General features: G+C 48.6%; 1 protein-coding gene across 8 annotated transcripts in view; it reads right to left on the bottom strand.

The window, feature by feature from the left end:
- rbms3 (RNA binding motif, single stranded interacting protein) overlaps window positions 1–25,837 on the bottom strand; it is a 253,173-nt gene that overhangs the window by 26,938 nt on the left and 200,398 nt on the right. For all 8 annotated transcript variants that reach the window (XM_076011886.1, XM_076011887.1, XM_076011893.1 and 5 more), the window contains 3 exons: window positions 7,051–7,157; window positions 2,090–2,133; window positions 347–443 (listed from right to left, as the gene is read on the bottom strand). In XM_076011886.1, coding sequence (XP_075868001.1) covers window positions 347–443; window positions 2,090–2,133; window positions 7,051–7,157 — 248 coding nt within the window. The remainder of the gene's footprint in view (window positions 1–346; window positions 444–2,089; window positions 2,134–7,050; window positions 7,158–25,837) is intronic.

The raw sequence follows: 25,837 nt of genomic DNA on the forward strand, positions 1-25,837 counted from the left end.
AAATGTGTCTCTTGGGAAGAAAATGTGTGTGTCGGAGTGTATTTCTGTCGGGAGGAGGATCAGTTGGATCAAACAGACTTGATCCAAAGCATCAGGACGACCAGGGCAAATTCTAGCTGTGACAGTCTGTTTTCGTCCGAGGTTCCCGCATCCATTCATTTGGTGAAAAAAAAGTTTGACTGAGGTCTAATTTAGAACCAAAACACACATGAAATTGGCCCAAACATGACTTTTAACAAATCAGATTCATGTGATTCGCACGGTTTACACTGCCATCAAAACGATCTTAGTCGCACTGAAAAAAAAAAAAAAAAATAGAGTTGTGGACTCAGCCTCTGGAACCTACCTGATATGTGGAAACTGGGGAAGCAGCGATGAAGGGCGTGATGGAGGTCTGTGCAATCATGCGGTTGGTGGCGATGCTGTAAGGCGAGGAGTAGAACCTGGAGGAGCGGGATGGTGATGGTGGGGGTCGGGGGTGCAGAGAAGGAGTTGGGAAGGGGGAGGGGGGTAGGGTAAAGGAGGTGAAGAGGGCGGGGCGAAGGTGGGAGAGGACACAGATGAATTAACTGGGTGCACTGAACATTATGTCACTAGTAAACTGTCAAGCATTAATGTAAAAAAAATAAAATGTAAGGTCAGCAAACACACACACGCACACACAAGCTGATTAATGCAATAGCTTGTCCAGGGCACTAGATCCTTGTATTGTATCTCCAACACCACATCAAAGTTTCATGAAGAAGCTGATAGTGTTCTCAATAGAAAAGTCTGGTTTCATCACATCAAGAAGCGGCATGGTCGTCGCAAAAAGCAAGAGGTTTTTCTCTGCATTTTTTTCCTTTCTCTTTTCTTCCCTGCAATGTCAATGTAATATCACGGCGGCTGCGGCCGGCTGCTGGAAACTCAATGCATTTCAAGAAGCTGCGAGGGAGGAGCGGCGGACTGCGCGAGATGGTCGGCGCCGCCGTCCAACTTCATCTCCACGGAGGGCGAGGTCGCAGCCGCCCCCCCGCAAGGTTAAGTGGAATGTCCAACAGTCTCTGTCACCTGGGCTGAAGATCATATTAGCGGGGGCCAGCATTAAAAAGATAGATGTGGACTGGATTTACAGCCCTGCGAGATAAAGAATCTCATCTTCTGGCTGTCGGCTATGTTGAATTTAAAGCGTTAGCGGAGAGAGGGCTCGAAACGGCGAAGAAAAAAACCCCACATTAACATTATTAGATTATTATTTATTTGATAATGAAGATCTCTACAAACGAGATTGTTGTACTTCATATTTTTGACAAAAAGAAACTCAAGATGAGTGAGGTGAGTGTGTAAAGCAAAGAGTGCAGAAAGCAGACACACTTTAATGCAGCATTTTCCAAAACCTCATCGTCCTGTCAATATTAAGATTAAAAAAGGGGTCGGAACAAGAATGGAAAAACAGCATCATACATCAGCACGCCTCCACTCAGCAGTGGATGGCAGAAGACAGCGAGCAACAAAAACAAAAAGACTACAGAGAAAAACAAAGTGAATAGATATAAATTTGGTGTCCTCATTGCTGGGCTCCACTTCATTCCACAGTCTTGCTAGACAGAAGAGTGTCTGCCCCCCCCCCCTCTTTATTACTCCAATAAAAAGGACTAAATTGTATTTAAATTCCTATGCATATTTAGAAATGCAAAACACTTCTCACCGAGGCATATCTATGCATTTATTTCAAATTAAATAAGCCACTTTTCCCTGAGGCGGGGAGGAGGCTCCTCCTCCCACTGATGCAAACTGGGAGAAATGGTAACCTCGCCCTTCGCTCTGCACCAGCTGAGTGAGACTCAACTCCGGGAAGACGGCGCCGCCTTTATTAATAGAATCTGCCAGGAACTAAATTCTATATGCATAATAATGTCTGTAATGGTTAAATAGCCTTTGCATTATTTATGTTAAACCTCCTTTTAAATTGAAGAGCCTGAACTCTGCAAAGAAATACATTAAATATTCTCCAGAAATGAGAAAAGAACATCCTTTAACACCCTCAACAGTACTGGAACACACACACACACACACACACACACACACACAGACACTGAGTGGCTCTTACCCATTCTGCATTGCTGCGGGATCGTACGTTAACGCCATGCCGCTCTGCAAAAGAGATGGAAAAACGCACGCGTGAGCGCAATTTTTCTTCGAGGGTTAAAAATACAATCAAGACAATAAAAGGTAAAAAGACATCAAAGATCAGAGACGACTTGTATTGTTTCTGCAAACGGACAAACTGAGCAACACTACCTGGAGTTTGACTGCGGCTGCCTGCCTGTCAATAAACCTGAGGTAACGCTGTGCTTTTTGCTCGAGAGATAATATAATTTATTTACACGCTGATACTTGTTGTTCACAATAAATTCCATCAAAATCAACTTGTTTAAGATGCTGGTGTGCGGCGGTGAGGAGGCTGTGGTGCTGCTGCTGGTGGTGGTGGTGGGAGGGGGACCTGACAAGCAACATGAGCATTGTACTGGCCGGGAGAAAAAAAAGAGAACAGACAGTCGATAGGACAAAGTGAATTTGTATTGAGGAAGCCTCGTCTTGCTGCACCATCACCAACAATCATGTTTTTATGAATGAGAGGAAATGAGGGAATGCCCTTTGGAGAGAGGAGAGAAAAAAGCCGGGAGGGAGCGGAAAGCGGAGAGCTGAGGGTCTGCTGATGGTGCACGAATGTGTGTGAGTGTGTGTGTGAGTGTGTGCGTGAGTGTGTGTGTGCGTGCGTGGTCCTCCGTGCGTCCAGGAGGAGAGAAGAAACCTGTGCGGCACAATCCGTCATCTGCATTCCTGAAGGTTCCCTCCCCGAGGAGAGCTAATCCGATTTCTTTTAACGGGAGGCTGCTGAGGACGGCAGATTTCATCAGTGTGCGCACGCACGCATACACACACACACACACACACACACACACACACACACCCTTTTCTTGCCCTTCCTCTCTTCTTCTCTCCTGTCCCTCCTTCGTGTGTGTTCTCCTCCCCACTCTGCTCTCCCTCGTCATTGCTTAATCTGACCCTTCTAACATCTTTTTGCACCACGTTTTTTCCCCCTTCTCTTCCTCTTCCTCCTCCTTCTCCACCTCCGCCCCCTCCTCCTCTCTCCAGGGGGCTGAGCTACACCGTGAGTGACCAACAAAAGGCAACGAAGACTCAGTGCAGGACAGGAAGTGCAGGACACGAGTGCGTGGCTGCGGTTTAGATTCAGAATCCTGGTCTAACACACACTAGTGGGGCATCTATTAGTAGTTCACTCTCACTGTTTCAGGCCCCTCTTGTGCTCCGTGTACAGAGATCTTTCTGCAGGTGTTTACAGCTTCACAGTCGGCATGTTCTGCGCGCCTGCCAGCCTGACTGGAATGCGCTCGAAGGGAAGAAAGAAAGAGAGAAAGTACAGTGTGTGCCTGCGCTTGTCAGGATTGGATTCAGATTCATTACTTTAATAAAACACTAATTGTTTACAGCGTGGCCGGCCACAAATGGAGAAGACTTTGCTACTCGGCACGCTGGCTCGACTCGATGCAAAATTAGCTCCTTTCCTCACGCGGCGAATGCGATGTTTTGCGACTGACTATTATTTGTGTGTAATTAGAAAATATTATAACAATACTTGATCTCAAACAAGGATTTGTACCTCCCGATGACACCACTGCGCACGCGAGGGACATTTGCAATAATTGTCTGCAGCTGAACAACAGTTGAGCCAGACTAAGAATGTTCATTTTGTCTACACTGATAGATCAAATGACAGCGGCATGTCGGATGTCTCTTCTGAGGAAGACCAGAGTCACAGTCGAAACGGTCAGGCAGGCAACATCCTTACATCCCAACTTACTTGTCTGAACAAAAGAAAACAGTTGAGCCAGCGTGCGGTCGGCAATCATATTTGTTGTAACACGGATGTTGCTGTGATGAAGAAATGTGTATTACTACTGAGACACATTTCCAGCTCAGTACAGTGTTTATATGCTAAATAGATAAATGAAATAAATGAAAATAAATTAAAAGTCTCAAACAAAGCGCTACGCTGTGACTTAACTGTACAATCACACCTATTTGCTCGCCACTATCTATAGCTGGGCTGGAGTTACAGCAGGTGTGAGGTGTGTCTGGTTCAGGCTTCGTGAGGAATGAGACTCGCTGGCGAGCGTGAGAGAGTCGGAGTGTCACGGCAGAGACCCTGAAGGGGTTCGGATGAGGACGGCGTTTATTAGGCAGCTGGAAGGACACCTGGGCCGTCCTGCTCTGAGGAGGCAAAGCAGAGCTGAGCCGCCGGCTCAGTGCTCTCTCACTCTGTCTGTCTCGTGCACGCACACACACACACACACACACACACACACACATACACACAGTTCCGCACACACACTCTGACCCTTGGAGTTTTTTTTGGCACCCACACAAAGATCTATTTTTTTCTCCTCTCTCCCCTTGTCGGCACACCCACACACACACACACACACACACACACACACACACACACACACACACACACACACACACACACACATGGACATCTGTCAGCCTTTCACACAAAGTGGAGAGCCGGATGTTTTTTCATCTACACTCATTCCCCCAGAGTAGGTGCTTGAGAAGTGTGACTTTGAAAGTTCTTGTGTGTGTGTGTGTGTGTGTGTGTGTGTGTGTGTGTGTTGAACAGAGAGGGAGGAAGTGAGAAGAGACAGAAGGGGGGAAGAGGGGGGTGGGGGTGGAAATTAGCACCCATGGCACTTGTTTCTCGGTGGTGTGTGTGTGTTTGAGAGATCTGCGGTGACTAATATGTTTGTCAGCGTGAGACAGTCGCGGCGACGCTCACTTTTGGGTAGTTTACAAGAAAAATTTGTCACGTGTCTCCGTCCCTGGCGGCTACCAGCCTGCAGCTCTCAGCGCCTCGTAATTCCTGACGCCGCGTTCATTTATTTATTCAATAATTCATATATATATATTTTAACTTCCCGCTCTCTTCCAGTCTGACTCAGCCACTCCCGCGGCCGCCACCGCCACCACCGCGGACATCAAAGGGCGGGAGCAGACGGATACAAAGCGGAAGAGGAAGAGGAGGACGAGAGAGAGAGAGAGGGGGACAACGAGGTGGAGGAAACGCTTTGGGATGAAGGGGGTGGAACAAGTGTGGAGGAAGGAGATAAAAGAGATCAGGTGGTGGAACATAAATGGAGGAAGCAGCAGAGGAAGTTGTATGAGGGGGGAGAATCTGCGCGTGTGGCACGGCGAGGATACAAACGACTGCAGAGCAGCGGGAGGCTAAAAAAACCGACAAACTCAACCTTTAAAGTGAAGGGCGTAATTAAAAACACTATTTAACTCTTCTATTAATAATAAAAAAATGCCACCAAGTCTTGGTGGAAGATGAATCTCTTACAGGTTTACAAGTGTAGTGACCTCTGACCTTTGACCTCCAGGTCACGTCAACGTGAAACACTGAAAAATCCCAAAAGAGGTGTTTTTTCTTTGTCTTTGCTGTAGGATGGTGTAGGATGGTGTAGGATGGTGTGGGGTGGTGTGGGATTCTGTGCTTGTTCACTCTCTCTCTCTCTGTCACACACACACACACACTGTTCTCCCCTGGCCTGCCTGACACTACCTGACCCAGTCTGTGCTGCTGCCTGCGAGGGCCAAGCAGCTGCAGCTTGCAGGCAGCGATGTTGATCGTGCGACCGGCCAAAACACCAAGGCGCACACGTGCACACACCTGCACGCCTGACGAGTGCACGCACACGCTTGCATGTTGACATGAAGGACAAACATTTTGCACCCACCTCCCCTCTCCGCTCCCGCCCTGCCTGCCGTCTCAGCAGAACTGTCAGCCACACTGAGCCAGTTTACCTGTATCCGTGTGTGTGTGTGTGTGTGTGTGTGTGTGTGTCTCTCTCTCTATTCTATAAGGTCCAGTGTGAAACACTCCCCTCCCCCCCGATACACACCTCCCCTCCCTCTCTCCCTCCTCTCGCCCTTCCCCACTATAGCTCGCTCGCCCGGGAGTGACTTTCACCTTGTTGCCGCCACATGTTGCTGATGAACACGTTTTTTTGTTGTTTTTTTTCCTCCTCCGGATCCAATTTCTGGCTCCCGCAGCACCGTGATGCATGGCAGGAATATACATGTTCAGCCAAGCGTCGGGCTCCAGACACGGCCCATACATCCAAACAAGGGCGCAGCGCTCTGAATCCAAATTCATTTAATTTATTTATTTATTTGTTGTTGCTGTTGTTTTTTTTGGTTGCGGCGGCTGTCGCGCTCCAGGCTGAACGCTAATGAGAGGCAGCGGTGGGTTCACGCACAGCCAGATGTTACAATTGCCAGAGGAGCTTGCACGGCGGGCGGGGTCGTAACGTTCAGCAGCATCCAGCTGTGATGTCGGGATGAAGTTGAACTAAACACTGAGCAGATCCACGTCCACCTGACAAGTGCACCTGCTCTTTTACGTGAAAACAAATGCAACTTTTTGCAAAAAAAACAAACAGATATTGATGTATTTGTATTCAATTTCATTTCAGCGCCCTCTTCTTGTGATAAAAAAACAAACAAAAAAAACAATCAGTATCTCTCCGTGTTGCTGCTGTGTGATTGGCTGATGAGCTATTTGTCTTAACAGGCAATGAAGTGTGTCCAGTATAATGTGCGTCAAACCCTCGGCCCCCTGGGATTTTGACATTAGACAGACGGAATAAAGACTGCGGAGACTCCTGGCTGATGTGTTTCAAACCTTCCAAACTCAAAAGTATCAGGAAGCTACTTTCACAAACGCACAAAAAAAAGTCACATGACTTTGTGTTGTTATTTGAATCTTAATTTGACTTTGATGAATGTGCTCAATACAGTCAGTCATTTAAACATTTTCTTTTTTGCATCACATGAAGCTGACATAACCTCATTTTGTAGCTCGACAGTATAACGTTCATACTAGGTAGGATTTTTTCCTTTTTTTTTTTGCAAACCGCTCCTGCTCCAGTTGTTCAGAGTAAACACTATTTTTGTACTCACAGCACATCTGGCCCATCTTACCTCGCCTTCTCTGTGCCACGGCCTCCCGTTCTGAGGGTACTTGCTCTGGCTCTGCCGCTTCTTCTGCCCTCCGTCGGCGAACTTGCACAGCAAAGGCTCCGTGGGAGCTGCGCAGAGGGAGACACACAAAGCACAGGAGTGTCAGGAGCAGGACCACCGGCAGTGACTAGGGATGCTCTGCTCCCATTCCACTTCCTTACACAGTAGAGGACTTGCATTTCAGTACTCAACTAGCTGCGTTTCCAGCACAGTTTTTCGCAAAATAAAAAAGGGATATTTCTTAAATTTCGACAAAGTACAATTGCCATTTGCAGCTGTTTCCATTGAATGGTGTGAAGCGCATAAACTGTAACGACATTTACGAGAATTACATTTGCTTTTGTTTGCTTGTTTACATTTGTTTTCTGTCAAGAATGGTTGTTATATTTTTCTCTTTGATTACTTGTAAAAAAATATTTTGTCTCCTCCGTCCAAACCTAGCACCATTTTCACTTGAAGTGAACAGGTCACGTGACCCCATATGTCACATCCGGGAATGCGTAAATGTGAAAAAAAGTGTTTCCATGACACTTTTGCAACAAACCTCTGTCTGGATATATCTGAAAAACCACCTCATGAGAGCGTCAAAACCTTTTAGCCATATTTGAGAGGTTTTTGCGAAGTTTGAATGTCTCCATTCCCAGTTTTTCATTGCCATATTTAGGTTTTGCGCAATTCTGGGGGTAATGGAAACGCAGCTACCGATACCGATACTGAGTACTTAATAAGGCCATGAAACATAATGGAATTTTTACTCACAAGTTTCCCTGCAGTACAAACACAAAATACAAATGGTATTGGTGTTGTGGTATCGTCACATATCTTACGAGTACTCATCCTCAGTATTTGTATCGGTGCATCCCCACCTGAGACCCCCACCAGTAACGACTCCCTCTCTCCGAAGAGATGAATTCCCAGACACCTCCACCCCCACCAACAATTGAGAAAAGAAAATCCCCCCCAAAAATCCCGCCGCTGGCAGGCTTCCCCTAGCCAGGGCCGCGCTGGCGTCCCATGAAAGAGCATGGCAGGGTATTGTTGAAATAATAATCACAGTAATCGCTCTTGTAAATACCTCTGAGATGGTGAGGCAGGGCTGCTCTGTCAGCCAAAGCCTGCTTCTCCAACACTCCACCCCACCCCCCAACCCAACCCTCCCCACCTTCGCTGATGTGTTTTTCCTCCGGCAGGCATCTTTAACTCCAGATTTAACGCCCTTTCCACACTCGGTAAAGAATTTCACAGCCTTGTTTGGAAATGAAACGAAGCCGCCCACCCATGTTTTTAATTCTGCAGTTGTGGGAAGGGAACACCGGGGGCGCTCTCCCTCAACCTTTTCTAAGTTAGAGTGAAAGCGGCTTCCCTTAGCATTCCGCTCAGTATCACAGACCTTTTAGCCGCCTCTCATCAGCAGCCTTTCATACATGTAATTTGCTGATAAAAGGTCGGCAGCGGTGTTGCAATGACCTACGTCGCCGCCAAGATAAGTTCCCCAAAAGGGCACTTTCTCACGCTTGAGCCACAGGTGAGCAGGTGCGCAGACAAGAAGGAGGAAGGGGAGAGGTGGAGGGGGATTCAGGTTGATGAAGCCCCCAAAACTGAAACTGGGAAACTGCAGAGGGTGTGAGGGAAAAAAGTTTGCGATCGAAGCAAAACAAAAAAATAGCAGCGGGAGTAAAAAAAAAGAAAAAAAAGAAGCAACTCCTGGCTCAGGATATGAGGGTCTTAACTGTTTGAGCCCTCTTTTTTCCCCTCCAGGATGTGTCAGCCAGACGGGGCCGACTCTTTGAAAGCAGCAGCGACGGCTGGCTAAACGACAAAGATGTAGAAGACGGCGAGGACGAGGAGGAAGAGGAGGAGGAAGGGGGAGAAGAAAGACATGAAAATGAGCAGACGGCGAGACGGACGAGAGGTCTGAAGTTTGAGAGAACGAGGGCGAAACGACCGGTGAGGAGGGAGAGAGCGAGCAAGCAAGCGGCGGCGAGATCAAACAATATCGGTTCCCATCAGTGTTTAGCAACAGAGAGCAAGACACCAGTCAGTCAGACAGCTAGTCAGCCAGGTAGGAAACCAGCCAGCCAGCTAGGAAACCAGCAAGACAGCTAGCAAGCTGGGTATCAAACCAGTCAGCCAGCAAACCAGCCAGCTGGTAAACCAGTCAATCAGCCACTACCAAGCAGCCTGCCAGCTAGCCAGATAGGAAATGAGCAAACCAGCCAACTGGTAAACCAGTCAGTCAGCTAGGAAACCAACACGTCAGGTATCAAAGCAGCCAGCCAGTAAGCTAGGTAGGTATCAAACCAGCCAGCCAGCCATTTGGCTAGAAACCAGTTACCCAGCCAGGTAGCACGCCAGCCAAAAAGCCAGCTAGCCAACATTCAACCAGCAAGAGAGCCAGCTAGCAAACCATTCAGACAGCCAGTCAACAGGCATCAAACCAGTAAGCCAGCAAACCAATCAGCCAGCCAACCAGCCAGGTATTAAACCAGCCAGCCAGAAAGGCAGCTGGGAAAAAGCCAGCCAGGTTTTAAACCAGCCAGCCAGCCAGCCAGCCAGTCAACAGGTAACAAAACAGTCAGCCAGCCAGGCAGGTATCAAAGCAGCCAGCCAGCTGGGTCCCAGGCTGAGGCAGGGCTGCAGCTGCTGTCTGACTCTGGGACCCTCAGCCGCTCGTCCTGTCACCACGTTCACATTAGCGGCTCGGCGGCCCGAGACGCGGCCGCTCCGTGACCACACAGGCCGGGTGACGGCAGCGGTGAGCAAACAGGACCTTTCATCGCGTCGCAACAGAGACGACACCCACCCAGCTGGGGGGGTGTTGACGCTTTAATCTCCCCCCGCCCCAGATGTCAGATAATGACGCAGGATCACACGACGGCGGAACAAGAAAGCAGCGAGCCTGACGACAATAATGCAGCCGGGAGGGAGCACGTGAACTTTGAAGTCCGGTCCAGGTGAAAGATCTATTTTTTTCTTTAGTGACATGCACACGCACACTCACACACAAACATTTACGTGCTTATTTGGTTTTCACATCGCAACTATAAAAGTTGTTATTTTAGACAGAGAACCATGTAAATTGAGGGATGAGAAACCAATAAAACGCTGCTACTGCGTGTTTTTTATGCCTGTTTATGCTGCTTCAGGGTCGAAGCGCATGACCGAATCCAGCAGTGGTGTCGGGAAGGGAGAGAGAGAGAAAGAGAGAGGAAAGAGAGAGAGGGAGAGAAAGAGAGATGTCGCCGCGGAAGAAGAAAAACAACAAAAGCTCCTCCAAACCTCTCCTCCTCCTCCTCCTCCTCCTCCTCCTCCTCCTCCCCCCCCCCCTCCTCCTCTGGCACTCTGGGAGATAATTAGCGATGGCAGAGATTTGGAGAATCTGACACGGAGCCTCGCCGGCGTTGCCCCACTGCGACTGCCACCCCGCAGTAGCCTCCCCATCACCCCTCCTGGTTCCCACAGCCAAATAGCCAATTTGTTTAAGACTCCAGTCCAAGATCAACAGCCTCACACCACCTCACCCACCCTGGGATCACACTTTGTAGCCATGTCCCACACACACACACACACACACACAGACACACACACACTATTTTTGCTCTGAACTTTCCAGCACAACCCACGGAAACACACGCAGCCAGTTTACAAGCTGCTGTTCTCAGACCTCTGACCACACGTCCATGTCGTTGATGTCGACTCGCAAGTGACACACAATCCTGAGCCAGCTGCAGCTCCACAAACCATGTTGTGTAGGGCGTCCACTGAAAAAGAAGAATGATAAAAAATAAAAAAAATCACCTGTGGACCAAACTGCTGACTGCTTCAGTCCCAAATCCAGCTACAACAGTCCAGAGGGGCGCAGAGGGCTTCTGGTCAGTGTTGCTGACAAGGTGCATGATGGGAATTTTTTTTTTCTTCTTCCATACATGGGTTACCGTAGAAACTGGCAAGCAGCACACACACGCAGCACACACACACACACACACACACACACACACACACACACACACACACACTCACGCACGCCCGTCTGCTGAGGATTGCGCAAACAAAAACACACACAATAAGTGTGAAGACAATTTTGCTGCAGCCCCCCATGTGATCACAGCCTCGGCTCCTTTGGCCCCCCCGCGTGTTCGGCTCCGAGGAGATAGTCATGGCTTTCCGCTCATCAGAAGACACATTTACCACCGCCGCCGCCGCAAATGAAGCGTTAAGTGTACGACGCATGTAGACACTGCGATTACAGCAGACGGCTTCAATTGGGGCTCGTCGCGAGTTTCATTTATTAGCTCGGGCTGCGTGTAAAAGTAATTACTGGCTGTTAGGAATGCTTCCCGCGGGCCGGCCGACCGGCATCTGGAGGAAATCAGCCCCTTTGTCTACACAACAACAACCAGAGAAGGAGAAGAAGAAGAAGAAGAAGAAGAAGAAGAAGAAGAAGAAGAAGAAGATTTTTGATTTTTGAAAAATAACATTTATTTGCCGCTCTCATTTCCATTCAATCAATCAAACTACATAAATAAATGAATAAATAAATAAATAAATAATTTTCTTGTTGTTTTTTTACGCAAGCACGTCGCTAAAAAATAGTTCCCCCTCTGTCACTGCACACAATGCACTGTTAAAAGTCCACAAGAAGAAGAAGAAGAAGAGATAGAAGAAGAAGTTTGATGTCTTGTGTATTTCCTGTGAACGGCCCGAGTGGTGCAGCTGTATTAGCTCACAATTAAAAGATTATTCTGCTGATTTATTTCAGCGTTAAGTACGCAGGAAGAAAAATGAGGAAGCAGAGGCTGCCTGATGCTGTGATTGGCTCAGATGGCATTTTTCCTGCTAACAGGATGAATGGATGGATGAATGGATTCAACCTCGGAGCTAAATTATATTTGCCAAGTGAATCACGGCTCCCTGGTTTAGCAGGCTAGTGTGCGATCGTATCGCTGCGCCAGCTCAACAAAAGCGTCTTCTTCCTCTTCGAATGCAAAAAGCGCATGTGTTATTATCAGACTTCCGTGTAATCGTGTTGTTGTTCATTCAGCGGGTGGCCTCGCCTGTCGGTCAGCCCTGTTTGGCATCTATTTGACCCCTCGGAAGGTGGACTCAGTGGCTGGGGTGGGGGGTGGGGGGGGGGGGCGTGTCCACGAGCTGCACAGGAGGTGGATAAAAGGATTTTCCTCCCTCAAATGGCCGCTTTTTCCACCTAAAGGCCGGCACAAAAAAGGCTGCGCACAAGGGCCCGGGAGTTAAACTGGGTCGGCCTCTCGCCCAGCTCTCAATTTGTGCAAGGGAACCTAAAAAAAAAGGCTGATGAAAAGGGGAGAGGGTCCAGGCCACTTGAACCGGAAACGCCGCAGGGCCATTCTGGAGAGCTCGGCTAAAAGGGAACCTTTCAACCTTTCAACCCCCTCTGAGTCAAAAAGGGAAAAAAGGGAAAAAAGTCAGAGGTTTGAAAAAGTTGTTCTGAGCATCTCTGAATAGTCTCCTGGATGGTTGGTTCCGGTGCTTAGAGAGCCCAGGATGAGGAAGGAAGGAAGGAGGAGGAGGAGGAAGAGGAGGGTGTTTTATTGAAATTCTGCGGTACTCTGACAGCGCTCCAGGGGGAGCTCTAATTGGATCAACAACTGTCTGAGTCCCATCAGCCTCCTTGACCTGCTTGCCCAGACTTGGGGCGTGGGAGGGGGGTGGGGAGAGCTGCGTCTTGTGGGAAACGTTGGAAGGAAAAACAAAAAAAGGAAGAGAAAGGAAGAGGCAAAGTGGAAATAGGTAGAAAGGACGACGACACAAAAACAGATGGCCAGTGAGAGACCAGTGCCAGCAGCACTGGGAGCTCCTTGCCACTCTCAGTGCGAGAAAACCCCCCCCCAAAAAACAAAAAAACATCAACATGGACAAGATCACAGCGGACTCGGAGGCAAGCGGGAAAAGACTTCCCAGAAGGGTTGGGGGCTTGGGGGGGGGGGGGGGGTGTGGGCCAGTTATGTGACGGATCCCAGTCGATAGCGATCAGGGCTGCCACGCTGCCGCCGCCACCGTCGCATCCTTCAGTGTGGAAATGAAGACAGTCTGCCAGCCGTTTTGCTGACAGGGACGGCGCACATGTCTCAATGACACAGCGCTGATAAATGGAGGCGGCGCCGGGAGGGGGAGCGCCGCTACCGCCAAGAGCCAGACAATGACGGGAAGGGTGTTGGAGGGAGGGAGTACGGATGGAAAGACAAATACAGCGTGAGGAAAGGGCCAAAAAAAGAGAAAAAAAAGATATATGCCTGCTCGCCGTCCGTCCATCCATTGGTCCGTCCCCTGTCCTCCCCTCTCCGACCACCGGGGGGCCTCCAGTAGCTCTGAGATGGCATTATGGATTACAGGAAGGAAGGAAGGAGGGAGCGAGGGCCCGCGTGCAGGTGCCTGATCGATGAGCTATTGCACACTTAACAAGAGTGATGTTATGGAGGGCGTCTCTGACACGCTAATCCATCTCTCACTCTCTCTATATATATCTCCCTCACTCTGAGCGTCCGGATCGTCCGCATCTCCCGCTGTCGCTGATACCGTCTGTCTGACACCCGCTCATCTAAGATCCCTTCATCCCCCCTTAGCCACCGATCTTCTCAGCCACCTCTGTTCTCCCATCCATCCATCCATCCATCCATCCATCTATCCATCCATCCATCATCCAACCCTCCCATCAGTTTCTTCTTCAACCCATGTACTCACTCATCCGTCATCACCGCCTGTCTAACCATTATCTGTGAACCCATCATCTCACCAGTATATTAACCAGCCAACCTGCTCGCCTGGCCGCACACCCACATCCACCCACCACCTTCCTATTATTCAAGATAAGGACTAAATTGCTATAGAGATTATAAATACGTGTGCATGTGAGGGCGTTTCGCCGGATGCCAAAGTCTTCTCAGCAAAACAAACCGGCTGCCTGCACATCCTTCGGCAGCCTCTGAATCTAATATTAGGAGAATTGCACAGCCAGAGGGCGCTGTGGCATCACTTCCTACTCTAGACGTTGCCTGGTTCTCTAAAGTTAGTTTTTGCCTAATACTCTAACAGGGTTTTAGTCAATTTCACGTATTGCTCCATTAAATCCATGGAACACACAGAGAGAAAACCCACGGGGCGGCTTTAATGCAAGAAGATTAAACCGCAGAACAGTATAAAGCAGCAACCGTGTTAGCGCTGGAAAATACAGTCGAACATGTTAGCGCCTCTGAGTGGCGACTCCGAGTTAATCCGCTCTCATGGTAAATGGGGGAAATCTGCGAGTCAAGAACCAAAAAAAGGGGCTGCTGGCCAACTCCTGCGAGACGAGCTCTGATGTTGCCGTTAATGAGAACTTCATTTTAGCCCAATCACTTAATTCCACTCGCTGCAGGCACCCGGATTGCCATGGCAAGAAAACAAATCTTTAAGAAAACAGCTGAGCCAGAAACCAGTGAGTGCAGAGTGAATGTTGGAAGTGTGCGATCGACATTCTTCTGCGTGGATTCCAAAATTGCACAGTCCAGGTGTCGCTCAGCTGTGTTTTTGTTTCGTTTTTATTTCACGGCGGCCAGCGAGGGCAGATGTTTCTCATGTTGAAGCCACACTTGCTGCTTGCCAACGTCCTCAGCGGGCCTCGGGTACCAAAGAAGGCTTTACTTTACGCAGCGGACAAGACGAGCGGCAATGTCACTCGGCTGCATTGTGGCCGTCACATCGAAGAGCAATGTTGTAAAAACAGAAAGACTATTTGAGGCGCAAATTTGATACAAGAGCTCAGCTAACAAAACACGATAGTGTCAAACACAGTTCGAGGTGGAGCTGCAGCATGAGTTGTGGTTGGTGAGGAGGTCCAGTTAGTCTCTAAGTTGTTGTTTTGAAGGCTACGAATAATGCTTAAAAAAATGGGACAGTGTCAAATATATCGTACATAAAAAAAGAGACGAACTCTAGATTACTATTTTGCTGTGCAATGCAAACAATGTATTCGTTCGGCATATGAGTGGCAACAAAGCGGTTGAAAGTTTTTGCTTTTCTGCCGCCGTGACGTGGAGTCCGATGTAACTCTGACTGAGAATTGTTTATCAGTGCACTGTGGAGGACGTGATGGCGGCAGAGCGACAGACGGACGGCACTTAAAACACTCAGAACAGACACCGTGCACAGCATGCTATCCGTCCAATTATCCATCATTACCGCAGCCCACTTACCTGCCCGCTGTCGACAGGCCAAGCAACCAATAAGACAACTGGCCCTGCCTACCTGCCCACCTGTAACTAAAAATAACCAGCCAATTGATTTCAAGTGGCTCTTTGCGATGCCATTTCACCGTGAGATGAAGACATTTTGCGCTTTTATTGTGTAAACCAAAACAAACCGGGTCCCTGCACTTCCTCCACTTGGCAAAAAAAAGGGATCTAACACTAACATGTGACAGAAATATGAGCGATGGCAACTATCAACTAATATAATTGAGCGTATTGCAAAGCACAGGAATCTCATCTCTCTGGGTGTTTTACTTTACAGGAAGTGCCTTGTAGAAGCCTTTCTGCACTTCCTTCGGCCTCGTGGAGCTCTGTTCTGCGGCAAAACCCTTACAGCAGCAGCGGTGGCGGCAGACAGACTGAAGAGCAGCTGCATTCTGCTGCGCTTGTGGGGTTTTGACCCTCGCTGCCACGCTGTGTGTCACTGCCTGTGTGGGCAGGCGGCGAAGGCTGGCTCCGTCCCTGTTAGCAGAGTATTATAACACTGCCAACGCCTCCAGTGACCCGTGAAAACTCCCATCTATACCGATGAATCATACTGATGGCCGCTTTGTAATTCAACAGAACTGGCCCGAGGTGAATACTTTGTATGTGTGTGGTGTGTGGTGTGTGTGTGTGTACATATGTATACATATATATGTGTATATACAGTATGTATATATACATATATATATACATGTATATATAGCTCAAAGCTCAAATCTAAATCTGATTTCAGCCTTTCTGTTCTGTGAAATCTGTGTGTGATGCAAACAAATGAAAAAGCCAAACAAAATTTATTTTAAGAAAAACTCAGACTTAAAATTCATTTTAGCTTTACTATCAGCTCAAAGAACCAGCGTACAACTTCTGGCAGAAAATGGGAACTACAAGGAAGAGATGGAATCATTGTACAGTGTGAAGTCATGCAAGCAAATAAGTCTTGTGGATTTTTGGGATTTTTTCCCCCTCCAAAATAACAAAAAGCATTTCTAGCAAGACCAGATGCTACTGCATCTTACTTAAAGGGCCTTTAAAACAGCTGAAATCTAATTTCCCGTCCAGAGTATCTGGATTTCGTGTCCCTTCTCTAGTGCTTGATCCTCCTGGTCCTAAGTGGAGTTATCTAAAACCTTTAACCTCCCACTGACATCACAAAGACAATGACAGGAAAATGGTGGGGAAGGGGCGGATGTGCTTTGAGCTACAATTAAATAAAAAAACCCAAGGAATCCACCAACGTCAAGGCGTACCAAGAGCCGTGTGTCTGTTAACTAGGTTTCAACTGTGGGCTTTTTTTTTCTTCCCAATAACAACAGTATGGACAGCAAAGAAAATGAAATTACAGCACAATAAATGAATTATCAATAGAGAGACCTCAATACTGTATCTGGAGGGGGAGGGATCGATATGCCACAGCTTCGGCCACGGTGTGGGCCGAGGGGGGGGGGCGATCGATGGTGTCACCGGGGGTGATTGACGATCGATGGCGCCACTGACGTTGATTTATGATCAATGGGAGCCGAGCACCTGACTAATAAGGGGAGCAGAGAGAGAGAGAGAGGGAGAGAGAGAGAGAGAGAGAGAGAGAGAGAGAGTTTGTGTGTGTGTGCGTGTGTGTGTGTGGCTTTGGTGGCAGACCTCCCCTCCTTTACTGTAACTGATTGGGAATCAATTAAGAGTGGCACCGTGGCTGATTGGAGATCAGGTGACTGGGTGGTGGTAACAGCAGCGGCGTGTGAGAGGATTTGCTGGGCCGAGTCGAGCTGAACCCAGCCGAGCCGAGCCGAGCCGAGCCGAGCCGCAGATGCTGTAATTAAAGCCATTCTGAAAGGAGCTTTCCACCGACTGACTGCAGGTGCAGCTCCGTCACTGCTCAAAGAGAGCGGCTGCCTCCCGCATGCATGCTAAGTGTAGCAGTGTGAAAGGGCGCCATCGCCGTCCCTTCAAAATCTCATCAGCCCTCATCAGCTTCAATCTCTGTGGGCTTGTGTTGGGCTATTTTTACCCGGAGGATGAGCCATGACATCCTCGACACGTCGCTATAACCAGGTTTGCCTCCTCCGTCGCCACTCGTGCACTTAAAACCAACAGAATCATCCCTACTGGCAGCCCATTCTCCCCTCTGATGCGTTAAATTCTTCCCCCGGACCGGACGAGAAGTCAGACGGATCATTAAAAATCAATCTTTGCAAGCGTGACGACTTATGTTCCTGGCTAAATTCCACCCCCCCTTCCCCGAAGCATCCGCTGGTAATGACACATGACCGGGAAACCATTTGCACCTTTGGATTTACGACAGCGTAATTAATCTCCTCAGTAACCGGCCGTAAACTAGCGCGGCCTATCAGGATGTGAAGCAGCAGACGGGGTGCGGGGGTGCGGGATGGCATTCTGAGGGCTACCAAAGCCAAAGTGGATGAAGTTAAATGCTGATACTCTGTCTGCGACTCGTTGTCTGTCTGCTGCTGGAACTTTGGTAACTTCAAAACAGCATCATCAGACGTCCCAAGCCCTCATCATTCATTCACTTCTTAGTTATTCTCTTTGTTCTCAAGCAGTGCACACATTTTTTTCCCACGTCCGTGCAGAAAAAGATGGTGGGAACTAAATGTCATATTTAAAAGCAAAATTTCCAGCACCTTGAAATGAGCACAGCATTTTAGATTTTGAGGCTGAGGAACAGTCTTTAAATCAATAAAAAAGCCTTCTTGAATATATAATACAGGTTAATTTGTTCCCCTCTTTAATAACTTTCCTAAATGACTGTGGGTGAACAGTGCTGAGGCAGAAAAAGGTCTACAATAACAGTGCGGGAGAAAAAACAAAGATCCGAGAATCATCTGTGAGGCAAAAACAATCTCTGACCAAAAGCCGACTTTCCAAACTCCGAGATCCCCCCCCCCCCTCATTCTCTCAGTATTTCAAAGAAAATAAGAAAAACAAAAGAAAGTGCAAAGGCAAGCCAGATAACACGCACGCACATTTTCTCTCCCTGGGGGCTGAATAAACACTCAGCAAACTCTTCAGTGTTACACACACACTCTCCTTTATCCCCTCGCAGGCAGAAAGAGAGACACATCGGAGCGATAACCAGCGAGTCACCTGACCCCCCCCCCCCTTTCCTCCCCCCCGCACAGCCACTTCTAACCAATCCCTGCCCAGACACCTCAGGTGAAGGTGAGTTGAAGGCTCTTTTTGTTTCTACTCTAGGATCCAATATGGCGGCCCGTTCATTTCAATGGATTTGCTCACCCAGCGCATATGATGACAAGGTTTTCACCCATAGAGCATGCACACTTCACAGCATGCTTCTGTAACTCCCCTGATACAACAGGATGCATCAACCAATCAGGAGCCAAGACAGCAGCACACAGTAACATCACGCTGAGAATAGTAAGTAGTAATAAGTCTTCTCAGGCGATTATCTGTTTTTTATAATTGTATATATTTTTTTAAGATTATGAAGACTGTGACTTAAAAAGCCTCAATAATTCTGAACTGTGTTTTAGGTTGTAGTCCTCCAGTTTTACAGGCCTTTCTTTTTGTATTGCGGTGGATGAGATAAATGCTTCTTGGGCCATGTGGGGGTTTTGGCTGCAGTACCTTGAGTGGCCACTAGAAAGGAATCGCTGCACAAGTCCAGTATCCAGTTCTTATAATAAATCCATTGGTGGGAGGCGGGAATTTCCACCTCACCTGCCCGGACCCTCCCTACCCTCCTCCCTTTGGGATACAAGGGAGCAGCACAGGTTGTGTGTGAAGACGTTGACATAACATATCGACGCGGCTAGGATTTCTTTTTCGCCGAGTGCTGGAGTCAGAGAGGAGGTGACCGACGGCTCCGGTGCCGAGGCTGCGGCTGTTGATCTGGGACTCGTCATGCGGCGCCGGAGACAGGTAAACTACAGAGTCAGTGCAAAATATATGGGCACCAGATGCAGCGCGGCACGCTTGCCTCAGCACGCCGTGCTATAATCAGCTGAAGTGGCTGATGGATCCAATTCGTCGTCGTCGTGCCGCAGGAGGGGTAAGAGGAGGAAGAGGGGGAGGAGGAGGAGGAGGAGGCGGTGGTGGCGGAGCGGCTTCACGTGATGCTGTTTTACTTTTGCATTTGATTAGGGAGAGAATGAGAGCAAGAGAAAACAACACCGCGCGTCAATGCTAATTAATCTAGCACCTTTTAAATATCTAAAACGCTGCAAGTGAATTATCACATGAAAGACCTCACATCTGTGCAGACAAAGAATAAAGTGCTGGTGGTGCGGCGATGTGTTTGCAGTAAACAGTAACAGTTCCAAATTCTTCATCCCGTCTTCTGTCTGTCCATCTGTCTGTTTACCTGACTGCATTTCTCCCTAGCAAGCTCTGTAAACTAGCTAGCTCTCTATCAACCTATTTACCCAATTACCTCCTAATGCTGCAACCTAGCTGCTTAGCCTACCTAGCAACCTGGCTCACTATCTAGCCAGCGAATGGCTCACTTACCTCATTACCTAGCTACATTCCTTGCTAGCTAGCTAGCTAGCTAATGCATCACTTAGCTCATTACCAAGCTAACTACCCTGCTGTGAAGCCACTCACCTCAGTAGCAAGTTGACAACCTATCTATCTATCTATCTATCTATCTATCTATCTATCTATCTGGACTCACACACATGCCCTTCATCTCTTTCACTCCAAGAATGCTGGGAATGTGTTTTGAGGAGCGGTGGAGCTGGGGAGGCGAGCGCCACGCTGCGCAGCCTCTCATCTGTCACCAGTGGCAACCAGCCCGCCAGCCGCCATGATGTGCAGCTTAATTGGTGGAGCTGATGAGGTCTGATGAGGCCGGTACTTATTAAATTGCCCAGCCTGTTATTTAGATAATGCCGGGAAAGGAGAAGGAGGGGGACAGGAGGGATCTTTCTCATTCTATTCTATTCTCTGCGCCAGTAGGGGGCCGCCGGCTAAACCACTCTTATTTGTAATGGCTGCACGAGGGGGGGTTCGGACAAATTCTTGCCTCAGTAGCACACTTCGCGCTCCCCACTGTTGACTGTTAACTCTGTAATGAGCCCATTTGACAAGTTCACCGGATCCCAATACCCATACAGCACCTCATATTTTATTCTCTCTTTTCTCTCTTTTGTGGCCAGGGGATACAGTTGAATTATATGCTTTTAATTTCCCTCTCCCCTTTTGCCAAAGAGTAATTAGCATTAGATTACTATGCGGCTGTGCCGGGGCGCTCGTATGCGTGTGTGCGGCAGAGGGACAAAGCGATGGCCGGAGTTTTGCGGGCACTGATTACTGGGAGGCAGGACCAAAAACTTTTAATATTGGTGAACCCTGGTGACTAAATTGCTACGATGCAAAGGACTGACAAAGATTTGAGAGTTAAATGGGAAAAAAGACTTCACAGCAGTGGCGGAGGCAGAAGTGTTGTCCCTGGGGAGCCACAGCTTGAGAGCACGACTCACACAGGGGGGAGGGGGAGCAACAATAAGTAGATACCTGACATCACTACATGACACACATGTTCTAATAGTCACTGTAGTTTTTGATTTGATTGCATGTTTTTAATAAATACAATAGTCGGCCTGTCACTGTTCCTTGGAATTAGAAGACAGCAAATCTCCACCAGTGTCAGTATTATTAAACATACATCAGCTTGTTGCTAGTGTGCTCAGGTTAGTGTCACATTCAATTTCTTCCTTGAGTGTCTTGTTTCCACCAAGATCAAAATCCCGACCAATCATTAAGTAAGAAATACATTGTGCATGTTAAATACATACACAAATGAATACTTATACTGTACATCAACCACCACTGGCCACCACATAACTCCACCCCTGCTTCATAGCCGCTACTGTCTGAATCATTCCGTCCCGGTGAAGAGCGCGGGTGGAGAATCCACATCTTTGTCTGCCAGCAGCGCATTACGCTGGGAAAAAAATAAATAAAGTGACAACATCTCTAAAACACTGTTACTGGAAGCGATAATGCATTCCCCCCCCCACTCTCCGCAGACAGAGAGAGGGAGAGAGAGGCTGAGGAGAGCTCATTCTCAGCTTCGCCCGAGAGATTCCCTCGGTGACATCGACGGGGGGAAAAAACAAAGGAGCCATATTTATAAGGGGGGGGGCAGCGGCCGCTGGCCTTATAGATCAGGGGGCCATTACGGGAGCGGCGTTTAAAAGCTTACACGGAGGAGGAACAGCGGCGGGTTCACCCGGGGCGCAGCCAATCAATATCAGCTCGACTTAGAAATCTGCTGTATTATCCTTGATCTCCAAGGCCATTTGCTTTGCAGCCTGAAATTGGATACACCCCGACTGTGACAACACACACGCACCCCACCCCTACCCCTCCTACACACACACACGCTCTCGCCACCCCCGCTGCGACGTGTCTGCTCGCTCGCTCGGCGAGTAAGACATCCTGAAAAATTGATCTGGATGCGTCTGCAGCGAGATTACGTCCGGGGTGGAAGAGAGAGAGAGAAAGATACGACTCGCTCAAGGTAATTCATAAATCTGCGTGTCTACATGTGCGGCCGACCTCGGGAGGGGAGGTGTGTGTGTGTGTGTGTGTGTGTGTGGGGGGGGGTGGTGAAAAGCACAGCGGTGGTATTACCGCGGCTGCATCATCGGCGTCGGCAAGACGTGAGCGAGGAAACGGCCATTAAGGCGACGCCTCTATAAATGCTAGGGGAGGCTAAAGGCCAGGCGCTAGGAAAAACAATCACACTTAGGGAGCTGAGCGCAGGTATGATTAACAGGGACGGGAGGACGGGGGGGGGGTTAGTCATCTTTGTTTATTCCACCCGAAAGCGCAAACAAACACACAAAAAAACACCTTTTGCAGCATAACCGCATTTCTTTGATGAATGGCTGGCGGAGAACAGAAGCCGGTAATATGAAACCTATTGAAAAATAGAACTTTGCATGTTTTTTTTTTTCTCACCCCCCCTCAGCCACGCCGCCTGCTAAGTAATCCTTTATGTCTTACGTAACAGTGGACTGTTGGCTATATTTACACATTACAGTCGGGTTTTTTTCACTTTGCAGCAGGAGCGCGATGCAGGTGCTTGAGTGTCCAACGTTTTGCAGTCGGTTGTGTGGAAGTGTCTCAGGCTTTACTCATTTAATGATAACCGTGTTGAAATGAACAGGTTGGAATCCCAAGCAGTGGAATGATATAAAGAAAAGAAAAGAAAATAATCATATTAAAAACATGCACGTGTTCCCAGTCCCATCACTTGCCAGTAGAGCCCTTTGAATGTCACAGAATCTAAGGTTGATCTTTGTCTCACGTTATCAAAAAAAAAAACAGAGTCAATCTGGATGGTGAGACACCAAAAAGAAATTGATCTCCTCAAGAACAACATAACTGGCAAAACGGCTGCACGGCTACTTCTTTTAATAATAACCAACATTACACCAGCAGCAGCACCAGCAGCAGCAGCAGCAGCAGCAGCAGCAGCAGCAGCAGCAGCAGAGTCATTGGCAGCTTCTCTTCCCTCTTAATAAGAAATGCAGCTCTAATGTCGACGATGCAGAATAATTCATTTCGGTGCTGAGCCAGCAGTTTTGCCGTCCGAAGCGAGGCAAAGAGCCGGGCTTTGTGATGGCTGGTGTTTTTACGATTGGTGAGTCGGTGGCAATGCAGACTCGTGAGAAGACTCCCTTCACGTCGACTCGCTCCAACCAGACCCGACCGGATGGTGGGAGAAAAAGTTTACTCTGCTTTTGGTCTCTTCAGTTGGACGAGGTCGGATGAGAAGTGAGGCTGCCTGTGGCTGAAGCCGGACCGCGTCCTTCCTGAGATGATTCACCTGAGCCCACGCAGACTGAACGACTGCATCATAATTGTGCGTCTGAAATCAAATGTCACAGCCCAGCGGTGCCACCTGTCCCACGGAAACGTTGAGGCTTTTATTTTTGCAGAAAGAACACATGAAAAAGTGCATTTTCTCTCAGACTCTGCTGATTTTCTTTCCCCGTCTCATTCTCTCAACGCTGTGTGCAGTTGCAGTCGGTCTCTCTGAGGACTTGAAGCTCTTTGTTTCCCCCCCGTTTTACTTGTGTCCACCGGGGGCGGTGGTAGGAGGCGCAGTGCGGGAGGCTGGGAGAGGTTTTTTTTTCCTTTTTCCCCACCAGACACCACAAATTCATACTTTCCACCTGACGGCCAGGATAGAGAGAGCAGAGAGACGGCAATTACCAGACTTCCTATATCTACACTGTAGCCCAGCCAGTGGCGCTCCACTCTGAGAGCCAAAGCTGGAGGTCATGAAAGCAACACACTCCTAATGGACTATTGATGTGTGTGTGTGTGTGTGTGCGTGCGTGCGTGTGTGCGTGCGTGCGTGTGTGCGTGTGTGTGTGTGTGAGAGAGGAGGAAGACGGAGATAGCGGAGACTCCAAACAACAAAGGAAGGAAAAGGAAACAACAATAAATCATTCCGGCTAACATTCTCCCAATTCTTTTTTAGTGTTTGCTTTGTTTGTTTGCCGTCTGCGACTTTCAGCGTGAGTCACCTTGAAGAGGAAGCGTGGGAAGAAACGCTTCTGAGTCAGATCGCCGTGCCAAAGTCAGCGAGGACCAACCAGCCGCGGTTCCTCGTCGCCCTTCACATCAAATGAGAACTTTGCAGAGACGCTCGCAGCGCCCCCAAAACTTGGCGAGTTCCGGCGTATGGACCTCGGCCCACTCCCACCGCTTCTCTATTGGCAGAGGCCGGAGGTGTGTGTGTGTGTGTGTGTGTGTGTGTGTGTGTTTCTGTGTGTGTCCCCTCCCCTGCTGACAGGCTGGTTGGATGAATGAACGGGCGTCGACTCCTGGAGCTCCGGTGGCACTGCAGAAATAACTGTGCTGACCACGGTGACCTCCGCTCGCTCTCACACACACTCACACACACACACACACACACACACACACACACACACACACACACTCCGTGTCCTGTTCCAATGGAAGCTGGCGCTCTATTTTTGGGGGCAGCCGGTTAGATTTATCTCGGTGCCCTCTGTGTCCCGGGACGGTGATACTGACGTGGTCGGGTGTAACTGATGCCTGCTGTTTTTTTTGTTTTTTTCCCCTCCCCCCTTCCTACCTTGCTTCCCTGACGCAAGCACGAAGAGGATACAATCGGTCTCGAGGTCATTACTGGCCGGGGCGAGCGTTCCAGCCAGCCTCACTTTTTTTTTCTTTTTTTATCTCGACTTTCAAAGCGTGTCCAAATACGTTCTGTCTGAAAAACATGTTCCCGATAACCAGGCGCAGCAGCTGGATCGGCTCACGTTTCAGCTCCAAAATCTCCATCAACCATCTTGCCGACCTCTGAAATGAATGCCTCCATTTTCCCGCAGCCAATCAGCTCGCTTTTGTGGATAAAGAGAGACGAGGCGAGGAGCAACACCTCCGAGTTGCTCTGAAGGGGTGCCAGAGAATAAGAAGAAAAAGAAGGAGAAGAAGGAGACGCTTCGAGTTGTAAACGGCGGCTCCTGCTGTGCGGATTAGCATGGATGCGGCAGTAGCGTCGCATCGTCACATCAGAAGGAGAACAAAGAATGTTGCTGAAGGCGTTTCTTGTGTTCTTGTGTTTTGCTTCGGCTCTGGCCAGAGTTCAGTCACTGACGAAACGGACTGGTTTGGCAGAAAGTGAATTACGAATGCTTTCTACGGGCTTTACACCAGATGGATATTTCACAGAAATCCAAAAGATTTAGAAATTTGGCCAGATCGCAATCGGTCCAGCTGTGTCAATTAGCCTTCACTAATCCTAAGTGTGTGATTTAACACAAAACTAGCGGCGCCGCATCGCTAACATACCTCCAAGACCTTGCAATATGAATATCATCTTCCAGGAAAAAAAATAACCTAATCTCCATTCCAAAGGATGGGCAGGTCAGGCCAAGAGGCTATTAGCTCTGACCTACTGTAGCTGCCCAGAGATCCAATATTATTCTTTGCAAAAGAGCCGCGTCGCCTCAGGTCCTGCACTGAATTAAGTTGACTGATGGCTGAAAGCGAGGAAGCCAGGGATCCGCTGATAAAGCACGCTGGCATCGCAAGAGTTTCCCTCGCAGGAGTCGGGAGGGCCGCTCGGCCGGAGGCGGGAGTATAAAAAGGAGAGGGAAACACACAGGAGGCTTCTGGTTAACGGCCGGTGGAGGTCATCCGAGAGCTCAAACTCCAGCACCCAAACAAATAACTCTGCGACTACTCTCAATGTCAAACCAATTAGGCCGCTGTACTTATGCTCGTTGGGGACTTATTCACAGTCTTCTATTCTAGAGGGCGATTTAATTTGCATAACTGCAGTGTAACAGTGAAATATGGCCCGAAAAAGAAAAAGAAAAAACAATACAGCGGGGAGAATGAGGAACAGCTGAAACACTTTGCCCACAGCCCCAGACTGTTGTTGGAGGTTCAGTCAAACTCTGCAGAGGTTGAACCAGTGAGAGAAGGGGAGTGAAGAAAGGACCAGAAGGGAATGAGCAGCACTTTAAATTCCACAC

This window comes from Nelusetta ayraudi, unplaced genomic scaffold, assembly GCF_046127955.1.
Source record: "Nelusetta ayraudi isolate G7.1 ecotype Tasmania unplaced genomic scaffold, CSIRO-AGI_Nayr_v1 ptg000135l, whole genome shotgun sequence".
NCBI classification, from domain to species: domain Eukaryota; kingdom Metazoa; phylum Chordata; class Actinopteri; order Tetraodontiformes; family Monacanthidae; genus Nelusetta; species Nelusetta ayraudi.